The following is a 22,148-nucleotide window of genomic DNA, read 5'->3' on the forward strand; positions in this document are numbered from 1 at the left end:
TTGTTGTTGGTGCACGTCTTGCTGGCCAAGACAGCAAGTCTTTGTGATGTATCAAGAGCCACGGTATCCAGGGTAATCAGCATACCACCAAGAAGGACGAACCACATCCAACAGGAATAACTGGATGCAAGAAGAAGCTGTCTGAAAGGGATGTTTGGGTGCAAACCAGGATTGTATCCAAAAAACCACAGCTGCCCAAATCACGGCAGAATTAAATGTGCACCTCAACTCTCCTGTTTCCACCAAAACTGTCCGTCGGGTGCTCCACAGGGTCAATACACATGGCTGGGCTGCTATAGCCAAACCTTCGGTCACTCGTGCCAATGCCAAACGTCGGTATCAGTGGTGCAAGGAGCGCAAATCTCGGGCTGTGGACAATGTGAAACATGTATTGTTCTCTGATGGGTCCACTTTTACTGTTTTCCCCACATCCGGGAGACTTACGGTGTGGAGAAGCCCCAAAGAAGCGTACCACCCAGACTGTTGCATGCCCAGAGTGAAGCATGGGGGTGGGTCAGTGATGGTTTGGGCTGCCATATCATGGCATTCCCTTGGCCCAATACTTGTGCTAGATGGGCACGTCACTGCCAAGGACTACCGAACCATTCTGGAGGACCATGTGCATCCAATGGTTCAAACATTGTATCCTGAAGGTGCCATGTATCAGGATGACAATGCACCAATACACACATATAAGAAGACTCCTTTGAATTATATAGGCATTAATCTGGAGTTGATACTCCCTTTGCAACTATAACAGCGTCTACTCTTTTCTACAAAATTTTAGGGTGTGAGAATTTTTTTCCATTTATCTAGAAGATTATTTGTGAGGTCAGACACTGATGTTGTACCAGAGGACCTGGCTCACAGTCTCTGTTCTCGTTCATCCCAAGAGTGTTTGATGGGGTTGAGATCAGGGCTCTGAGCAGGCCAGTCAAGTTCTTCCACACTAAACTTATCAAAGCATGCCTTTATGGACTTTGTGAAGTGGGGCACAGTCATGCTGGAACTTAAAAGGGCCTTTCTCAAACTGTTCCTGCAAAGTTTCTAGCATACAATTGCCCAAAATGTCTTGGTATGCCGAAGCATTAAGATTTCCCTTCACTGGAACCTGAAACACAACCCCTTAACATTATCCCTCTTCTACCAAACCTTACAGTTGGCACAAGCCAGGCAGGTAACATTTTCTTGGCATTCACCAAACCCAGACTCATCCAATATACTGCCAGATAGAGAAGCGTGATTCATCCTTCCACAGAATACGTTCCAGTGGAAATGTTCCAGTGGCAGCCTCCTTTACACCACTTCATCCAATGCTTACCATTGAAACCCATGCTCTTTTCACACAGTTTTTGTGCTAATATTAATACCAGAGGCAGTTTGAACTGCAGTTATTGAGTCAGCAGAGGTGTGTGTATGTGTGTCCATCTGTTTCTCTGCATACTTTCTCAGCCCACTTTTTCCCCTCTTCCTCAGTGGTCAGGACCCCTTGGACCCTCACAAAGCAGGTATTTTTGGGTGGTGGATTATTCTCAGCAGTTACTGTGTGTTGTGCTGGTCTGAGTCGATCAGACACAGCAGTGCTGCTGGAGATTTTAAGTGTCAGTGTCACTGCTGGACTGACTCCACCAACCAAAAATATCCAGCTACCAGCATCCTGTGGGCATTGTTCTGTGACCATTGATGAAGGACTAGAGGATGACCAGCACAAACTGCACAGCAGTAGATGAACTTTACATCTTCAAATTGGACTGACAAGGTAGGAGTGTCTAATAGAGTGGACAGTGCGTGGTCAGTGTTTAAAAACTCCAGCAGCACTGCTGTATCTGATCCACTCGTATCAGCTCAATACACACTAACACAGCACCACCATGTCAGTGTTGCTGAAGTGCTGAGAATGATACACCACTCAAATAGTACCTGCTCTGTGAGGGTCCACGGGGGTCCTGACCACTGAAGAACAGGGTAAAAGGGGGCTAACAAAGTATGCAGAGAAACAGATGGACTACCGTCTGTAATTGTAGAACTGTAGAGTGCAAGTAGAGCTCATGGACAATGAGCATAGAAACAAGTAGTTGGTCATAATTTTATGACCGGTTATGACAGGGCTGGCTCATCACAGGGTCGGCTCCCTAACCTCCAGCCTGACTGCCCCATGACATCAAACTTAGAGAGGTGCATTGTGACTGTATAGGTCTGACCGGCTCTGGTTATTATTAATAATCATTTTAGACTGCTAAAGTTAGTAGAATATGTGCACATTTAGCAGACTTATCATCTTTTGTTCTCCTGAACTCACCAGAATGAAAAGATACATTCCAAAAAACCTACACTACTCTACCTCTGATTGGCTAGTAATCGCTGCCTTCATTTGGTGTGAGATAGTTAGAGTAAGAATATCAGAATCAGATCCAATCTTATTAGAAGCAGAGTAGGGGCCGATCTTTGCAGAAAGTACAACCCCAATTCCAATGAATTTGGGACGTTGTGTAAAACATAAATAAAAACAGAATACGATGATTTGCAAATCCTTTTCAATCTATATTCAATTGAACACACTACAAAGACAAGATATTTAATATCTAATTATTATTTATTTAAATATTTTATCTTTATTTAAGATATTTAACTTCTGCTGTGGTCTGTCATCTGACTGCCTTGTATCTTATCGGATCTGCATGAATCTCGTAGGTGACCTATTTTGATCTTCAAAAAGCTAATTTCACAGGAAGATGAGGAGTTTGCATCTCAGTAAGTCTAACTGGCATTCATAATTTATTAAAAAGTCTAGGCCCACATCTTGTACTTCAGTTATCCAGACTAAGTTGAGCATGGGCCTGCCCCTTACTGTCAGCCTTAGCCATATTCTTCTCCTCATTGGTGCTAACAATGCCTATCCCAGCATTGGGTTGAAGGCAGGATACACCCTGGACAGGTCACCAGTCCATCACAGGGCAGACAGACAGACATATACATTCATGCCTCACTCCACACTCACAACTAGGAACAATTTAGCATGTCCAGTTGGCCTGACTGCATGTCTTTGGGATGTGGGAGGAAACCAGAGTACCCAGAGGAAACCCACACAGACACAGGAAGAACATGCAAACTCCTCAAGCAAAAGCAGGCACACTAATTCATGATAAGTTAAACAAAGTATCAGCTGCAGGGCTTTTTGTTCATCAGATCACTAACTTTACTAATGTTTTACTGACGTATTTAGGAGTCTTAATGTTTACCACTAGAAGCCATGCCTGTGTGCAGCCATCTTCGTTTATCTCTGCACTTCAGCTTTCCAGCTGGCTTATCCAACGTGTTTGTCCTTCCACCACCACAGCTCTCTCACTGCACTCATAGTTGTTCTGACTCTCTATCAGCAGTGGCACTCTCCCATTAAGGTGAAACTTTTACTTCCTGAGACCAGTTGTAGCATTTACTGCTATGAAGGAAGACACAATTTATGCACAAGTTGTTGTGCTCTATTACGAGCTGCTCATCTTTTAGGACTAAACAAGACCATGGGCTAGCCCTGCCTTCAGAATAAGAGTCCTTAAAGTAAAACCCAATGAATAAATGCTGCGGAATTCCATCCATCCATCCATCCATTTTCTAATCCGCTTCTCCGTCAGGGTCGTGGGGGGGTGCTGGAGCCTATCCCAGCAGTCTTCAGGCGGAAGGCAGGATACACCCTGGACAGGTCGCCAGTCTGCTGCGGAATTATTACCCAAAAATTAACATGCACACATTATTAGCACACGCATGTATCTGGCTGCCACAAATAGATTAATAAAAATAATTTTGGGCCAAATTCTTGTCTCATCTATTGTAAAACTATGGCAGCATATTAAGGACTTTTTTCAACTTTGAATGCAAATTTGAAAATGCTACTTAAATTGTGTATTTACAATTGTGTGCATTACTTATTACTTAAGATAATAATCCACTTTCAAATGTAAAATGTGTATTTGCATTTGCACTTTTGTGCATAACGGTTGTAAATATTTAATAGTGAAAAGCAAAACCCATTTCACATTTCATTTTCATTATTATAATGGTCTGCCTGACATTTTAATTTGGAAAAACAATTGCCCATTTAAAATTACATTATTTCATCGTTTGCAGTTGCATTTTCACTGTCAGCCAGGGACCTCTGTCAATCAAACGCTGTGGTAGGATATCGGGAGCTGCTTTTTAGTGCGGACATTTTTAACTTCCTCTTAAAACACGTCCTACCCTATCCGGTTTCAGACACAGGAAGCCTCGTTTGACAGTGATAATGCGATTGCAAACACGACTGCAAATACATTTTCATTTTGGCATTGCTGAAGCGCCACGATGAGGAAATGCAATTGCAAATCTAGGATTGTTATTACGATTTTAATATGTACAAGTCAAACATTTAAGACAATGAACTAACTTTTCCCAGCCATTATACCCAGAAATGCAAACACAAATTTTACATTCGAATTTGAATTATATATTTCATAATACACACTCACACGAGAAACGCAATTTTAAATACACAATTTAATGAGCATTTTAAATTTGCATGTGATTCGCTGGAAAACATTCTGTAAATCTACACAAATTAAGGCCGACCAACTCCAAAACACACGGTGGCAGTGGTTCCAGCATGTCCATATGTTCTTCTGCAGTGGATTGAAATTTGCACAAAACGTCCTTTCAGATTTGTCAACAAATATCGTTGAAGTTACGAGTTTTTTGTCTTGGTGACACGGTTCAAACCGGAGAGTCCTTCCTATGAAAGAATTTCACTAAATGCTTTGACGAAGACGCCGTTTGGCAGTTGCACCGCACTTGTTTCCGAACTCCTTCGTGTCTTTGTGCGGTATCGTTCAGCTTGCTGGTTAGCATGCAGTGAAGCGCTGCGCTGACCAAGCCGTTAGCTACGGGCCTCCGAGGAGAGGAGTTCACAGGCGGCGTAAAGGAAGGATGTCAAGCGGTCGGCAGCAGCACCAGAGCGGCGGCGGAGCGGGATCTGTGCCCGGTACAAGCTCCGGGAGCACGGCCGGATCTAACAGCGCGAACATAGGGAGCAGCAACACTACGACGAATGGAAGTAACACGGGCAGCGGCGTCTCTTCCCGGACGCTGGTTTCAGGAATTGAGACGCAGCTTACGAGCACACAGAGCGGCAGACCCGGCTCATCTGGTGGGAGTTACAGCAGAAAAAGACCTCTGTACAATGGTCTTATCAATCCATATGAAGATAAAAGCAACGATTTTGTTTGGTAAGTAACCAGCTTGTTGTGCAAATTCGTAGAGGGCCGAGAGCCCAGCAGTAGCCTGTTAGCTAGCATAAGTAGTGGCAGCTAACTGTAGCTAGCTAGCTAATGTGACTGCTATTTACTGCTGTTTATTTTCTTCCTGTCTGAGCAATACAGTTGGGGTTATCTTACCCGGACTGTGCATTTTCTTTTTTGTTTCGTACATGGGTTTATAATATCTGTGTTTATTTAACATTGTTAGAGCATAACACAGCCTAGCGTTATTTGGAATCTGTATCGTTTGCTAGCTAGGTTAGCTAACTGGGGTTTTGGTTAATTCGTGTAACATTAGCTTGCTAGCTTACGTTAGCGAAAACGTAGATTACATTAACGCTAACTTTACTGCGTTTCGGTCAACTCATGTGACATTAGCAAACTGGTTTAAGTGCGAGATTGTCTATCGAAGCGTAGGCAATGTTGCTAGCTAATTTGTATAGTTGGATGAGACTAACTAATAACTTGACAAGCGTTTCCATTCCCCGTACAGCGAGTTGGTTAAAGGAATAACGCTAGCTTAAGTGCTCTTGCCACCTGCATCACAGTGGTGTACATTTCAGGGTGGTAGTCAGAAGCATGAAAAGAGTGAGTTGAGTACATAGTTAAATCATAACTGACCAATTTCTGTCCTGTAGTATAAGGTTATTTATAGATGACAGTATATAACGCAGTCAGATAGCTAGCTACAGTGTAGCGTTGGTGCCCTGTTACATCTTTGTAATGCAGTAGATCCTAGTAAACTCAAATAGCTTGTAGAATACAGTTCTACACGAATAATCAAACGTACTATTGCTCACGATGATACATTCTTTTGAAACGGCCATTACGCCTCACTTTATGGCTTGTTGTACTAAAACGCGGAGAAAAGTCGCGGTGGGGGGCATTTTTAATTTATTTTGTTGGTAGACAAGGACATATTCAGACGTAGATGTCATTTGCAGATCTATGGAGAAAAGCATATGTTTGATAATCGTTTCTTTATTTATTCCAGTCCCATATGTTTTGAAATGATAGAGGAAGCTCATATGACAAAGTGTGGCCACAGTTTCTGGTGAGACTTGTTTCACTTTTCATTCTTTTTTTTGTTTGTTTTTAAATGAATGTTTCATGTGAAGTTCATTCTTACAATTTGTCTTCAGTTATAAATGTATAAGACAGAGTTTGGAGGACAGCAACAGATGCCCAAAATGTAATTACATCATTGATAATGTGGATCAGCTCTACCCCAACTTCTTAGGTGAGTGCACCATAGATTAAGTAGGTGTTATTTTATCCATTAAGGTTGGACTTCAGTACATTGTGAGATGCATTCTTTCTGTGCTGTAAGCAGTGAAACTAAATGTATTCCATAGTTTGTTTTGCTCTTTTGCAGTGAATGAGCTAATTCTCAAGCAAAAACAGAGATCTGAGGAGAAACGGCTAAAACGGGACCACCCTGTAAGTGTGCAGCTCTAGTACTTGGACTGATTTTATGAATGCCTTTTCAAGAACCACAGTGTTGTATATTACAAACACATGTTTTGATTATTTACATATTAATTCATAGTAAGAGTTGACTTGACCAAAAACTAAAAGAAGCATTGATACACAAAACGTGCAGTGTCTTGTGGTGGGAAACATGCTGCTCTGTATTTATCTGAATTTAATGTTCTGTGTTTTATAGAATGGAACCAAATGGCAGTTTTTCCAAGATGTTCTTGGCACAGACCAGGAGAATCTGGATTTAGCAAATGTCAACTACATGTTGGAGCTTTTGGTGCAGAAAAAGAAGCAGCTTGAAGCGGTCAGTGCACCTTTTTAATTTGCTTAATTTAAGTGAGCTGCAGTGCTTCTCCCCAAATACAACTGATGTTCTTGTTTCCACAGGAATCACAAGCAGCTCAGCGTCAGATCTTAATGGAGTTCTTGAAAGAAGCTAGAAGGAATAAAAGAGAGGTTGTGCATGTTAACCTACCATACATCCATTGAGTTGTTAAGCTTGGTATTTGCACAGAAACAGACCAGCAGCTAACCAACTATGAAATTATTTTGTTCTTGCACAGCAATTGGAGCAGTTACAAAAAGAACTCAATTTTTTGGAAGAGGACATAAAGCGTGTTGAGGTAAACTGTCAATACTTTTAATACTTTTAATTCCCTGAGGTGTTTATGTATGTATTAATGATCAGTGGCTAGGCCTACCACAGAGCAGGTACATTTGGTCGGTGGATCATTCTGCAGTTACACTGACATGGTGGTGGCAACTTAGTGTGTGTTGCACTGGTATTAGTGGATCTCAATCTGCTGTATCCACTGTCCATTATCGTAGACACACCTACCTTGTTGATCCACCTTTTAGGTGTAAAGTCAGAGACTTTTATTGGACTCTAGTCGGTCTAGCAGTGATACTGAGGTGTTTAAAATCACTGCTGACTAATAAACTCATACCAGCGCCACACACTTTAACACACCACCACCAGGTCAATGTCAGTTGACTGGAGTGCTGAAAAAAGATCAGTTACCCATATAATACCTGCTCTGTTGTGGTCCATTGGGAGACCTCACAATTGAATAATAGGGTAAAATGGAGTTAACAAAGTGCAAATAAGAGCAATAACTGAAGAAAATGTAGAACTGAACAATATATAGACAAACCAATGGTCTGTACATGTAAGCATACGACAGCTTCTCTGGCTCAGCAAAAACAGCTGAATGTTGCTTTACGTTTGAATTTGTTGAGTGATTTGCTTCATACGTGCACCCCGTACAGTCATGCTATTGTGTCAGGCTCTGCTGGAGTTCAGTAAAAGCTACAGTCATTCCTACTGTTAGTAGAAGTGGTTGTGGATTTTTCGGCTTGGTTGAACCCGAAGGTTGGTGGCCCACACTGCTATGTAATGCAGTTGTCTGTCAGGCTCTGCTGGAGTTCAGTAAAAGCTACAGTCATTCCTGCTGTTAGTAGAAGTGGTTGTGGATTTTTCGGCTTGGTTGAACCGAAAGGTTGGGAGCCCACACTGCTGTGTAATGCTGTCTGACAGAGTTGGATTGCAGGCCCGGCTAGTTGGCTGATATGCTAAAGGCTAAACCACAACCAAAGGCTGTCATTGCTCAAGGAGACCCATAGTATGTTTCACTTAACGTTTGCTCTTTCAATAACAACATGTGACTGACTACACAGCGGGACTATGATTTTAGTGATTACTGAAAGAAGCCTGGTTAAGACATTGAGGCGAAGGGATATCATTAACATTTTTTTCACTGTTTATATGTTGAGTTATCTGGTATGTTTGTGACATACTGGTGAAACGAATACCTTAGGAAGAATTCCAAATGGTATATTATTCACTACTATTGCTTTTCCATGAAATACTGTTGTTACAGATTTTGCCATTAGCAAACAAACACCACTGACATAAATTCCATCTGCTGGCAAGCATGTGCACATGCACGTCAAATTTCTCTGTGCTATCTGTCGTAGGTATCCATACCCTCAACAGCACTGCATTTATGTATCAGCGTGTACTGATGCAACCCAAATTTGATGTAGTATTTCATTGTTGTGGTTGTTTGTTAATCAGCAGACCCTGAATAATGTACTAACAAGTACCTTGTGAGCTCACAGCCAAATTTCTGCTGTCTTTAGGAAATGAGTGGCATGTACTCACCAGTGAGTGACATGGATCCCAGTTTGGACAGCACTGTTCCCCAGTTTGGGGAAGCTCCCTCTCCTGCACACAGGTATGATTGGATGAAATTAACAATATGCTCACTTTATTTTTTACCAGTATTGCCACTTCAGAGAGAAAGTATACCTTCCATGCTGAAGTTTTCCCTTTAGTCTTTGTAAAGAATTCAAACTTGTATGGTTTTCAAAGCTCACTGTGGACTGCTTGTGTCATAGAATACAACTTTGTGAGTTTGAATAGGCCTGTTACAATTATTTCATAAGTTATTATGAGTTGACTGATAATATTTCCACATTTTTAGCTTTCACAGGCAAATGTGAAAAACAGAATGTGAATTCTGTGCTTTTTCATCAGTTGGGTTGAGCCAAATACAATGTAAAAAAGAGAAAATACATTGAAACTCATCATAGAACTTTTGCAATTTCATAATACCTATCTTTTGAATATGCTGTAACTTCTTTAAAAGCAGCTGTGCATGTTTTTTTTACACTCACGTTGTCAGTTCAAAACTTCTAAGTATTGACAGCTAGTTAGCAAGCCATTCTTTTCTACTTTTTTTTTCTTTCACGGTTGTCAGCTAAAATTTCATGATTATGTTTAGAAACTTCAAAATATTTTAAATACTGTGAGAGCTTTAATGTTCTTATGTAGTTGTCAGTTAATCAGTATGACAATTACTGTCATAGTGATTAGAATTCTGTGTTTCAGATTTGCAGTGTATCATTTTATGTTGTATGTATTGTTCTAATTTAAAGTTCTCTCTCCAACACTAGCATCTTAGAACCCACAGAATATATCCAACCTCCCCAGTTTGGTGGAAGTTCACAGGTAAATTCCACTTCAGGGAGCAATCTTGATTTTTCAGTATTTCATGTTTCACAAAAAAAAGCTGTATAATAAATCCTAATATCATTGTCCATTAAATTTTTTCGTAAGGGTAAAAGACAGACATGGTACAACAGCACTCTGGCTTCACGACGGAAGAGATTAACAGCGCACTTTGAGGACTTGGAGCAGTGCTACTTCTCCAACCGGATGTCACGAATCACAGGTGAGCACTGATGTGTGTTCCTTAAAGCAACAGTTTGGCAAAAAAATTACAATTTACTCTACTGTTTATCAGTTAAAATTAAACTTTTTTTCTTGTACATTTTCACTAGTTCTGAGATGTTTTAAGCGCACATGACAGTAACATGACCCTGATTTTGGCAACAGAGAACAACCAGGCTGAAGTTGGATTTGTATTGTTTTCGAATTTTCTCATTCTGCCTTAAATGGGGCAGCAGTTACATTCTGGTGCCTCAGGCGTTATGATAATCGCTGCTGCACTATTTAAGATGGAATGCGAAAATTCGAACAAGAAACTGACTTCAGCTTCATCAGAGAAAACAAGTAAACTTCTCCATACTTAAACTTCAACAGAATATGGTAGTTTTACTGACATGCCAGTTTGCACAGGATTAATATAACCTGTGGTTATTTTTATGGCTTGTTTTACAGACAGTAAAAGGCTGTTGTATCTTTACTGACGCAGGGGTATGCATTCCTTAAAAATGATTGACATGGCCCATTCAGATGACACTACAGTCTCTGAGAAATGCTCATAATAATTACATTACCCCACCACCTCATGTAAAACTAATCCCGTCCAAAAGGGCTATACCGTGATATTAGCAAAGTTGAGCCAAAGGAAGAGCATCAGTGACGCCAGGCCAACTTGGCGGGGGGAGGGGACGGCCATGATCACACACCATCACATTAGCAACTTCAGAGGATGCAGTTAATGAATTCTGACAAAATCTGCTTAGATCCATGTCTGCCTTGGAAGTAACTGTGCACAGCTTGGTGAGTTGCTGGATTATTTGCATATTAGTGCCCGTTTTATTTCATAGTCATCTGAAGAAGTAAGTGCACCCCATGAAATGTTTATATCTTTTTTTTTTTTTTTTTTTGGATGTGGATATATCAGTATTTCACCTATAGTGAAACAGTATGTACAGTATAGACAAATGTTGTAATAATAAGATAAAAAATGGATTTAGCAAGCATTATTTTTTTATTTATATTAACCAAGTTTTACTAAGCACTATTTATGATTTATGTCAACGTTTTTATGATGAGTATTAAGGTTCACACTTTTGTTAATATCGTCACTCCCAATTTCAGGAGGATTAGGGGAAAAATCTAGGATTGCTGCACAAAAGAAGATTTTTCATGTAATGCACGTAATCTTCATATTTTTAATCCTATATGGCTAAAGTACATTGAGGTCTTATTGGTATGCGTAAGCCAAGGAAAGAAACATTTTTAACTGTATGATGCATGGTTCAGGAGTTGTGAGATAAAATTTAAGACATGTTGTCCAATACCTGAAATGTGCTGTTTTTCAGCCATGTCTTTTCATGATAGTCAAAATGAGACAAATTTGGCACTTGGGCCACTAATAATTATCACACTGCATACATTTCTGATCATTCTGCAAGAGATTTTTTTTTTTGCATTGATTCATAGTGCTTAGGTAATACAGTTACGTTCATGAAGCATGTGATGAAGCAGAATTTAAATATCTGTGACTAAAGCATTGCTGATTTTAATGTTGTGGAATATTTGATATCATTCTATAGATGACAGCAGGACTGTTAATCAACTGGACGATTTCATGGAATGTCTGTCCAAATTCACACGTTACAACTCTGTGCGACCTCTAGCCACTCTCTCCTATGCGAGTGACCTCTACAATGGCTCCAGTATTGTTTCTAGGTAAAGATTTTTATCTATTCTTGTGCAGTGCCATTAGGGCTCCAGTGGGCTCACCAGCAGGGGGTGCTCTAGTATAATGGCAAGATGCTGAAATCCTAATGTACAGTCTGTCAGGGAATGATCTAATTGCACCGTAATGCCAGAGTTCTGGACTTTGTGGTCTCAGTGGATCTCGTTAGCTACAAGGTATCAACGTTTTTCTTTTGAATATCAACTTTGTCTGTTGCACAGTTCAGTTTGAGCTCCAAGTCCCATTGCTTTAAAATTTTGTTTGATTTGATGCTTTGGTTTTATCATTTCCTTTGACTGTGGTTTGCTCTTGATTGTAATAGCTTGCGATAAGAGGCTGTTGAGCTGATTCTAACTCTGAGGATGTGATTGAGTGCTTACAGGAGATGGTAATATGTAGAGGGAAGACTAGAGGAGAACAGTGTTCTTGACACTTGTTCTGTTTTTTTTTTTTCCTCTTCTCCCCTATGCAGCATTGAGTTTGACCGTGACTGTGATTACTTTGCCATCGCCGGTGTCACCAAGAAAATTAAAGTGTTTGAATATGGGACGGTGATTCAGGACGCTGTGGACATTCATTATCCTGTCAACGAGATGACGTGCAACTCCAAAATTAGGTGCAAAAAACACACTCAGTTCAGAGGAAGATGCTTGTTAAAATATAGAAATATGCCATGAATATAATAGGTTGCCTCTCTTACTTTTTTCTCTCTCTTGCTTTTCTTTCCTCAGTTGTATCAGCTGGAGTAGTTATCATAAAAATCTGCTTGCAAGCAGTGACTACGAGGGAACAGTTATCCTTTGGGATGGGTTCACAGGACAGAGGTCAAAAGTTTATCAGGTACATTGTCAACAAAAATTAACTGTATGTCACAGTTTCAGGTAGTCTTTTTTTGATGAGAATGATTTCTTAATCATTCAGTATTTTCCATCCTCTAATGTGGGACTTGTTGCTGAAGCATCCCTGCCTTGCATTTTCTTCCTTGTTCTGAAGAGTAATTGCCTTACTATTTGAAATGCACTTAATTTTCATTTATGTGGGATTTCTCCTAGGAGCATGAAAAGAGATGTTGGAGTGTTGATTTCAACCTGATGGATCCCAAACTCTTGGCCTCAGGCTCAGATGATGCAAAAGGTAAATGAAAGAATAATCTATTATGCCTGCAAAATTTGCTATGGCATTTTGCCCTAGACCAGAAAAGGGATAGAGAGAGACCTGCTGTTATACTGCTGTCACATGATTGAGAGAATCACATTTCCCCCCTTTTCCCCTCCACAGTAAAGTTGTGGTCTACTAACTTAGACAACTCAGTTGCCAGCATTGAAGCGAAGGCCAATGTATGCTGTGTCAAATTCAGCCCGACGTCTAGGTATCACCTTGCCTTTGGGTGTGCAGGTAATGTATATTTAATTACAAACATTCTCTGCATCTCATAAACATCTGCATGTACTACAGTTCCTTTGTGGAAACAGTACAGTGGGGTCTGTTCTGAATTGCAAGGTTGTAGAAAAGAACAAGTGTTACTGACATGACTAAAGTACAACAGCATACTGCTTCTAATTAGTACAGTGATCTCAGCAACGCAGAGCTTGTCAATTGTTCTAGCCAGATATGCTTTGGTGAAGATGTGTTTAGCCATTACTGAGGTATGAAAATTCTATTCAGCTATCCAGTGAAAACGAAGGACTGATGCCAACCGCTTGAATTAGTAGACTGAGGCTTTTGGCCTATCTTATGTAAATTGACCTGTTTCAGAATTTTCAAATACTAATTTCTCAGACCTGTGCATGGTTTATCCTCTTTTAGACCACTGTGTTCATTACTATGACCTGAGGAACACTAAACAGCCCATCATGGTCTTCAAAGGTCACCGGAAAGCAGTGTCCTATGCCAAGTTTGTCAATGGAGAAGAAATTGTATCTGCGTATGTATATGGCTTAACCTTATTTAAACTTGCTTATGCTATTTAGATTTATTTCAAATACCTTGGTTTTAACCAAGCTATATGTGCCAGTAGATAGAGAGTTGTAGAAAGATGCCTGTAACTGTGGGTGTTGATGAAGAAGCTCTGTGTTCCCACAGCTCCACAGACAGCCAGCTGAAACTTTGGAATGTGAACAAGCCACACTGTCTGCGCTCCTTCAAAGGCCACATCAATGAGAAAAACTTTGTGGGCCTAGCCTCCAATGGAGACTATGTAGCATGTGGTAAGTATGACCACACAGAGCTGTAGCATTGCCCTCTCGATACTCGGAAGTATTTTACTTTTTAATTTTAATTCATGTGTTGAGAAGCTTTTCTTAGGTGATGTTGCCTGAAATTGGAGGAAATTTTCATGCAATTTAGTTTAATCTTATTCAAAAGGATTACTAATACTAGGTAAGAGGTTAATGTGTAATGGGTTTTATATAATTTAAAATTTAAATAGATAAATGTATGTCATAAGTAAAAGTAAATTAAGTGGTATTAAATGGTAGTCTGCAAATTCTCAAGTATTTCACTAGAGTTACTAGATTTATCTAATGTTATTGTGTCCTAGTGCAATTAGCTACAGAAATCTAGTAGTATTCTGTCATTAGGCCTTGGATTTAGGACAAAGTGACTTAGATATTGGCGATGATTGACAAGTGTTTTGGAACATGACTGGGTATTTACTTCCATTTATTTACTAGAGAATTAGTGAGGTCAGGCACTGATGTTCATCCCAAAGTTGTTGATTATGGTTGAGGTTATCCACACCAAACTTGACACAACTTCACAAAAAAAAACATACAGTTGTCTGGGGCAACTTTAGTGGGGCAGAAATGTGACAAGCTGTCTTGTTGGAAAGTTGGCATACTATGACCGTTCTATAAGTTCTAGTGACAGTGTTTACGCATGGATGCTAGATGATTTGATTTATACTTGGGTTTTATGTTACTTCCAACAAAGACTGTCTGAAATGGCCAAACCCACTATTTAGCTATTAGAACGGTATCCAAACACTTGTGGAAATATATTTTTTAAAATGTTCTACGTAATGCTGTCTCTGTACTGCTGATAGGAAGTGAAAACAACTCCCTGTACCTGTACTACAAGGGGCTCTCCAAAACGCTTTTGACTTTCAAGTTCGACACTGTGAAGAGTGTTCTGGACAAAGACAAGAAGGAAGATGACACTAATGAGTTTGTCAGTGCCGTGTGCTGGCGTGCACTACCAGACGGGGTAAGACTGAATCTAGATTTCTTGTCACTCACATTTCGTGGTCTGATAAATTGAGTTTTTCAGAAACAACTGTGACATGACAATAGCATTTCACTTCATGTGTATGTCAAAAGTAGGACAGTAGGATGTTTGGATGCCAACATTGACCGGTTTAACTGGATTTTCAGAAAGGCATGCTTTTTAAAATGCAGGCTTCTGTCTTTTGGCTTAGACATAGACTGTTTTGGCAAAGGAAGTTCCTGTTGAGTGGGTCAGCTCCTTCCCGGTTGCTATTCTACCCCATTCAGCACTGTATACATAACTAAAGAATTTTTTTTGCTCTGCACAGAGGAGAGGGAGACAGATAGTGTTTACCATAAAGGGCAAAGAAGGTCAGGAATGTTTCATATCAATAGAGGTTGTAACAGTTCATGCTGTTGTTGCCAGCGGCTCCAGAGAGATGCATTGTAACCTCCCTGATGCCTCAGAGAAAATGTGGGCAGCTTTTGCAACCCTGGGCTGATTTTACAGGTGCTGTGTTGGCTTCTGGGATGTTTAAAGATGGCAAATTAGAGACAAATTGACTGAAAACTAAATGCACTTTAAATCACTGAAATTATTTTATTGTTGCAATATTTGCATTTACTCTACTCTTAGTTATGTTGTTTTATGGCTTGCAATTGACTGCATTAAACTTTGATCAACACATTTGCAACACTGCATGTCTTTTGCATCTCTCCGTGCCCGCATGCTGAACTCTCAATCAAGGGGAATAAATCAGGACAAAAGTTTGAGTCATTTGCAGTTCAGGCCAAAAAAAGTGTCCATCTGTCTCATTTAGGCAGACATATGTATTAAACAAGATAAGGTCGAATGAAAGATGAATTAAAAACCTGCCATGGAACTGCAGACTTAAACTTAAATGCTCACATTCCGTCACTGAACTAGACAGTAAATCATTTGTTAAAATGGACGTTTGGCATCAGGATACCTTGAATATCGGTTCAGATTGTGTTAATTATTTTTTTAAAGGTATAATTATTGAGGTCTCTTGATCACATCATAAATGTATTGCTATATAATGTATGAAATTTGTGAAGTGAGCAGATCAGTAGGCTAATGTAACAGTCTTGTTTTACTGTATCCAGTCACTGTATACTATACTAGCACTGCTTCTAAAGTCAGCGCTACAGCTGTTGTCTACTCATCCAGGTGTTGCTTGTTGCAAGTAGAAATAGAAATGCCTGGTGCTACTCACAATAAGCATTAAACATCTGGAAAGCAGTGGTTACTGGATTAAAATTGATCAAATTGTTGGCTAGTTCTCTCTCAGTGATGGCAGTGTTTTCCATTAAAATTCACCTTGAAGTTAAAATGCTTTTAATTGCTTCTGTGAATCCTCCTTTAGTAGTCATGTGTGTAATGACATCAACTAATCGACTACAAAATTAGTTGCTAACTAAGTTGAATAATTGTTGCAGCCCTAATTACTAACCAAGTAAAGCCTGAATTAATTCACTCTTAAAGTATTCAGCAAAGTACATAATATTCTGTTTTATGGTGTCTATCAATCTTATGGTACCACACCAAAACAAACCCAAAGTAAGCCCTTTTAACATGACTAGTATAACTTTTTTTCCCCTTTTTTTCTTTCTTTTTTTAATAACTTTTTTTGAATATTTATATTCAATATTTACAAAAATAATTTTATATATATATATATATATATATATATATATATATATATATAACTTAGCAGTGAATTCAACTGATGACGATTCAGTGAGAGAAATTTTGTCTTCCTTGTCCTGATACTTTTGGATGACATGATAATGTTATTTTTCCTTCTGAGTTGTTGTTGTTGTTGTTCTGGGCCATTATTGAAGACCTTTTAAGCCCCTGATGGTATGCCACTAGCATTTTCCCTCACAAAAACAGTGGCGATAATTATGTGCAAAACCAGCCTGCTTACTCAGCTGAATTTCTGCCTGGTGTCTTAGTCTCGCTCAATTAATTCTTTCTCAACCTTACATAAATTACTCTGCCAAAAAAAAAAAAAATGTCAATGCCCCTTTGTTTATGTAAATGCCTGTGAAATGTAGCATCCTTAACTGTCCTTTAAGCAAGAACATAATGAAGGATAAATAGAGAAATGAGAAGGGACTAGCCAGAAATAATTTGCATCTGAGAGAGCATGAGATCACAAAAGGCCATGTATGGGTCAGTCCACCCAAAGTCCATAACAAATGGAACCCAAGCACCAAAGATATTTGAACAGATTAATTTGTATCATAAAGGCTGTAAACAAACAAGTCATTTTTATTTCAGTTGTAGGAAGGTAACATAAGCCAGGCCTGGCTTGAAAAAAAACTTGCCGTATAAAGATTAGGATGGTAACACTTCTTTATTAACACTGATATTTTTGGTAAACTGTGTCCAGAAAATAGAACAAATTAAAAATAGTAATTTAGTGCAAACAAAACTGATAGAACTGCTAATCATTGTTGAAACATTGTACTTTTAAACATGCTGAGATTTGTTTTAACATTTTCTAACAAATCCCTTGATGACATTTGTGACTTTCTCTCAATTTTCAGGAGTCAAATGTGCTGATTGCAGCCAACAGTCAAGGAACAATCAAGGTATATTGTTAAACTTATTTTTCTTTTAAAAGCATCCCTTATTTCCTCTCCGGTACATTTCCTCTGTGTTCTCAATGGACAGCGTTTCAGTGTTTTATAACCATGGTAGTTATGTAAAAGAGAACAGTTTGTTATAAGACGGCTATGTTACTGCTCCAGCATGGCTGGTAGTGTCCACATATTTAATCTTTACTGAGCAGTACTTGCATCAGATGCTTTAGAGTGACCTGACATTTAGCACTGTGTTCTGATACAAGTGTTTCTTCCTCTTCCTCAAGGTACTCGAGTTGGTTTGAAGGTCTGCTGGAATCAATAATCGGACCCTTTATTGAACCATTGTTCGGCTTCGCGCCTCAGAAAAGGAATACACGAGCTCTAAAGCTTGGGCTGAATTGAAGCGAACATTTCCAGCCAGTCGAGTCTGAGCACAATGGACAGTAGTGAAATCTCTGGATTTTAATCAAACCTGAACTTTGCGAAAAGACTTGCCCATCCTGTGCTCCAGTAACAGCGTTTTTTTGAGAAAAGTGATTACATGAGGACGATTTCTGGGCTGAGTGGGGGAGGAGTAGCAGATGCTTCTTTCAGAAGCCTCTTTTGAAGTGGTTGATTTAAGGCATTAATACAGAAAGATGCATAGTACCTGAGAATCTCCCACACATGTAAACTTTCAGTAGAGGCAAATCTAACAGAAGTAGAGCTACATGAGTACAAAGCCAAAGCACAAGACCAGAACACAATGAAATTTGCTTTTTGTTGTATAAATTATCAGCCGCTACATCATTCTTTTGAGCCTATTGTTTCCATATACTTTTCTCTTTTGATACATGCAGTGTCTGTTTATCCATGAAATGCACGCTTCCATTTTGGCTGATGCCAGTGGACTACCCAAATGAATTACTGGGCCTTCCTCAGTTTATATGATGGTAAAGCTTACATCAAGGGACCTTTAGACTTTCCTGCCCTCTGTGAATGGGATAGAATTGCATTCAAATGCTTTGAAGGTCATGCAGAAATGAGCAGATGAAGTTCATTTAAAACTTAGCAGTTGCCATGACTCCCTTATTTTTCTCTACTTAGTGGTCATAGTTTGTCAAACGTAGAGAGAAATCGACTCGTTGGACTTCACAATGACACTATGTACACTATTGGGATTATTTAACAATCACCCATTACGTTGCTGCTCTTTATATCATCCAGTTCTTGTACAAGTATTATTTATTTTGTAATTTATCGAACTTTTGTGAGCTTCATACCCATGATTAGCATTTAGGTTTTTGGAGCTTGCATCTTTGCTGCATCCCAGTAATTCTGTGTTTGTCTAACCATTCTCTAATTTTAACCCATTCATTTGAATGAATAAATGATCATTTGTTAGATTTACCATTCATTGGTATTCCAGGTTTATTATTTTCACTGGAAATGCATATGTTCTCCTCTGTTTGTTCAGCATAGCAGGTTTGTTAGTCTTCCTTTTTGATAATCAGACAAATAGCACATTGCTAGGTGTATTGACTAGCAAAGAAAATAAACTCATGGTATATTGTAATCAGATTTCTAGATAACGGACATGTACACTGTCAGTCAGCCCAGTTACCGAGTAATAGCATTTGTTTGCTATGTGTGGTCATTATGCAGTTCGATGCGATAATTGCTTATTACGAGGACACAAAGGCGCATAGTTGCTCTTTTAGTCTCGTTCTCCTCTGAGAGCCTTTTGCTGATCTGGGCGCTAACAGCTTCCCTTTGTGTGGAAGCTTTCTCTTGTGAGGGCCCTCAGGTCTGAGGTGTCTCCTCAGGTTGCCTTGATGTAACAGTCTATGATGAACACCCCCCTAGTGCCTCACAGTCAGACAGCATCATTAGAGCCCAGTGCAGAAAGAAAGAAAGGAAAAGGAAGAAGTGAGGAGGAGCAACTCCCTGCTGCCAGTCTTCTCAGAAACAAGTGGATTGGGCTTTGTGTGTCTGGCCATTGAAGTTTGTTTACAAGGTGTGTGAATCACTTTCATGCTGTTCCATTTAAATGTTTTCAGCATACTATTATGCGTCACACTATTAAACATGTGTGTTTCTGTGAAACCAGTACTAAAGCTACTAAACTTCATTTTACATAGCTGAAAACCTTCACAATTTTTGAAATCATTTAAATGATTTTATGCAAATACATTGTTTGGCAGATGGTCTTATGTAGAGCCACAAAGGTAGCTGAATGCAATGCAAGATTTTTTTTTTATACAGCACCTATCTTGGTGTCAGTGGCATTCCTGCCCAGAAGGGGTGTTCAAACTTGAATCTTCTGTGTGGTGCACTGTGACTATGCTATCTATAGCAAGCTCAACTAAAAACACCTATAATTCTACATTGTCATTTGTAATTACTGGCTGCAAGATCAATTTCTGACTAAGATTTTTCTGTGTTGGCAAATAACAAATCATTCCTCAACATCTCCTGCATCCTACTCATCACATAGGTGCTCTCGGCTCTTAGTAATTAAGTGTCATAATAAGCTTAGTAATAGAAATTCAAATCTATACTTTCTGGTTTGCTCTCGCTACGTTTGTGGCTAATTACTGAAGAGGATGAGAAGAAAAAGTTCTGCTCTATAACGCTGTGATTTAGGAGTCTAAGAGCAGCAAAGGACAGCCTCTGCATCTTAAAGCATCCACTAAGTCTATTGGTGATAAATGAGGGGCTTTGATGTGCACAGGTCAGGCTGTAGTCCTTCCACCCTTTTTCTTCTCCCAGGACAAAAGCCATTAGAGGCTCATGCCAGCCAAAGTCATGAATGCTAAACAATGCTCTAATTTAGGTGCAGTGTTCCATGAAGCTCCACACAACACAGTTCATAAATTACTGACATAAAAGTGCCTGACGGTCTGAAAGAAGGTTGATGGTATCTCATTCCATTACTAAGACTACAAGCAGCCAGAGACCATAGGCATGTGGAAGCAGGGGGAAATGTCTGCGCAACCATTTTTGTCCTCACAGACCACAATAGAGTTGAGCTAGTTTGTTATTCACTAGCTCTTGAAATGCCAGCTCAGCTGTTTACATTGTGGTGTAACGAAATATAACAGTGTAGACATTGCTGTGTTTCCGCCTGTCTACGCATCATGTTTAATGGGTGCCTTCCTGCTGAAATGTGATGAGTAGCAACACAAATCTCAGTGATGTTCAGAACTCAGATGGAAATCTAAAACTACAGAGGTTGGCAGACAAATCCAAGTGAGTCCTCTGTATGCTGTTTGAAAGCTGGGGCTAGGCAGCAAGGACATCCTTTTCAAGGTTTAATTTTATAGTGCTTTTTACGACAGGCATTGTTGCAAGGCAGCTTTACAGAAAAACCAGAAGCCTCCACAAGCCAATGGTGACCGTGGCAAGGAAAAACTCCCTAAGAATAGGAGGGAAATAACTTGATGGGAACCAAAATTCAGAATCGACACTGGATAGCAAACAATAACAAAAGAGCAATGGCTTAAGGTTAAGCTGTGGCTATGATTTAGTAGTTCGAGTCTGTGCAGCAGTAGCATCAACAGGAGGTGGTGTGGAGCTGAGGTTTGCAGGAAGTTCCATGGTGGTCAAAATGGTCCAGGAGATGGGCAAGCAGTGGATACCAAATCAAGGCAGATGAAGCAACAGCATCAGATGGCACAGGATAGACAGCTCATCAGCTCAGCAAAGAAACACACAATGATTAGTTGTTCTGTTGAGGGACTGATGCAGTATACAGGGTAACCGAGTGTAGAAAACATCTAGCTATTACATCCTAACTAAAAAGAAGAGCCAGAAGGTAACAAAAACATGAGAGCTCCATGAGATGTCCATTTTTTTTAGCTCTGCTTACTGTCCACTCTATTAGACACTCCTAACTTGTAGATGTAAAGTCAGAGACGATAGCTCATCTGCTGCCTCGCAGTTTGTGTTGGTTATACTCTAGTCCTTCATTGGTGGTCACAGAATGCTGCCCACAGGACACTGTTGGCTGGTGTTGGTGGACAATTCTCAGTCCAGCAGTGACACTGAGATGTTTAAAAACTCCAGCAGCACTGATGTGTCTGATCCACTCAGACCAGTGCAACACACACTAACACACCACTATCACATCAGTGTTACTGCAGTGCTAAGAATGATCCACCACCAAATAGTACCTGCTCTGTGAGGGTCCATGGGAGTCCTGACCACTGAAGAACAGGGTGAAAGGGGGCTAACAAAGTTTGCAGAGAAACAGATGGACTACTGTCTGTAATTGTAGAACTACAAAGTGCACCTATATAATAAGTGGAGCTGATAAAGTGGAAAATGAGCATCCAAATAAGGAGGTGGTCATAATGTTATGCCTGATCAGTGTATTTTGACAAGTGGATTTGCTACCATAGGTATAAATATAAACATTAAATATAAGTATCATGCCTATGACTAACATTGTGAAGTATTTACAATTTATTTTCTCTATTATGGTGACTTCTGCTGCTTTTGAATATGTGCAAGTGTGCAAACAGTTCATTGGACTGCAGCAAAATATTCACTCAACTTCTAAGATTGTACTTGGGCAGGGGTACATGTGTTACTACTGTCACTTTCCATCAACTGCCTGCCGTGTCCCA

General features: G+C 39.7%; 1 protein-coding gene across 1 annotated transcript; it reads left to right on the forward strand.

The window, feature by feature from the left end:
* Positions 1–4,619: 4,619 nt before the first annotated feature.
* cop1 (COP1 E3 ubiquitin ligase) lies at positions 4,620–19,629 on the forward strand. Its single transcript, XM_017718435.2, has 20 exons — positions 4,620–5,252; positions 6,277–6,336; positions 6,425–6,522; positions 6,658–6,722; positions 6,949–7,068; positions 7,152–7,220; positions 7,328–7,387; positions 8,907–9,001; positions 9,723–9,777; positions 9,886–10,000; positions 11,574–11,709; positions 12,192–12,335; positions 12,451–12,559; positions 12,772–12,853; positions 12,998–13,114; positions 13,526–13,643; positions 13,802–13,926; positions 14,763–14,923; positions 17,500–17,544; positions 17,823–19,629. The coding sequence occupies exons 1-20, from the start codon at positions 4,954–4,956 to the stop codon at positions 17,838–17,840; spliced, it is 2,091 nt and encodes a 696-aa protein (XP_017573924.1). The 5' UTR covers positions 4,620–4,953; the 3' UTR covers positions 17,841–19,629.
* Positions 19,630–22,148: the final 2,519 nt, after the last annotated feature.

This window comes from Pygocentrus nattereri, chromosome 2 (genome assembly GCF_015220715.1).
Source record: "Pygocentrus nattereri isolate fPygNat1 chromosome 2, fPygNat1.pri, whole genome shotgun sequence".
Classification (NCBI taxonomy): domain Eukaryota; kingdom Metazoa; phylum Chordata; class Actinopteri; order Characiformes; family Serrasalmidae; genus Pygocentrus; species Pygocentrus nattereri.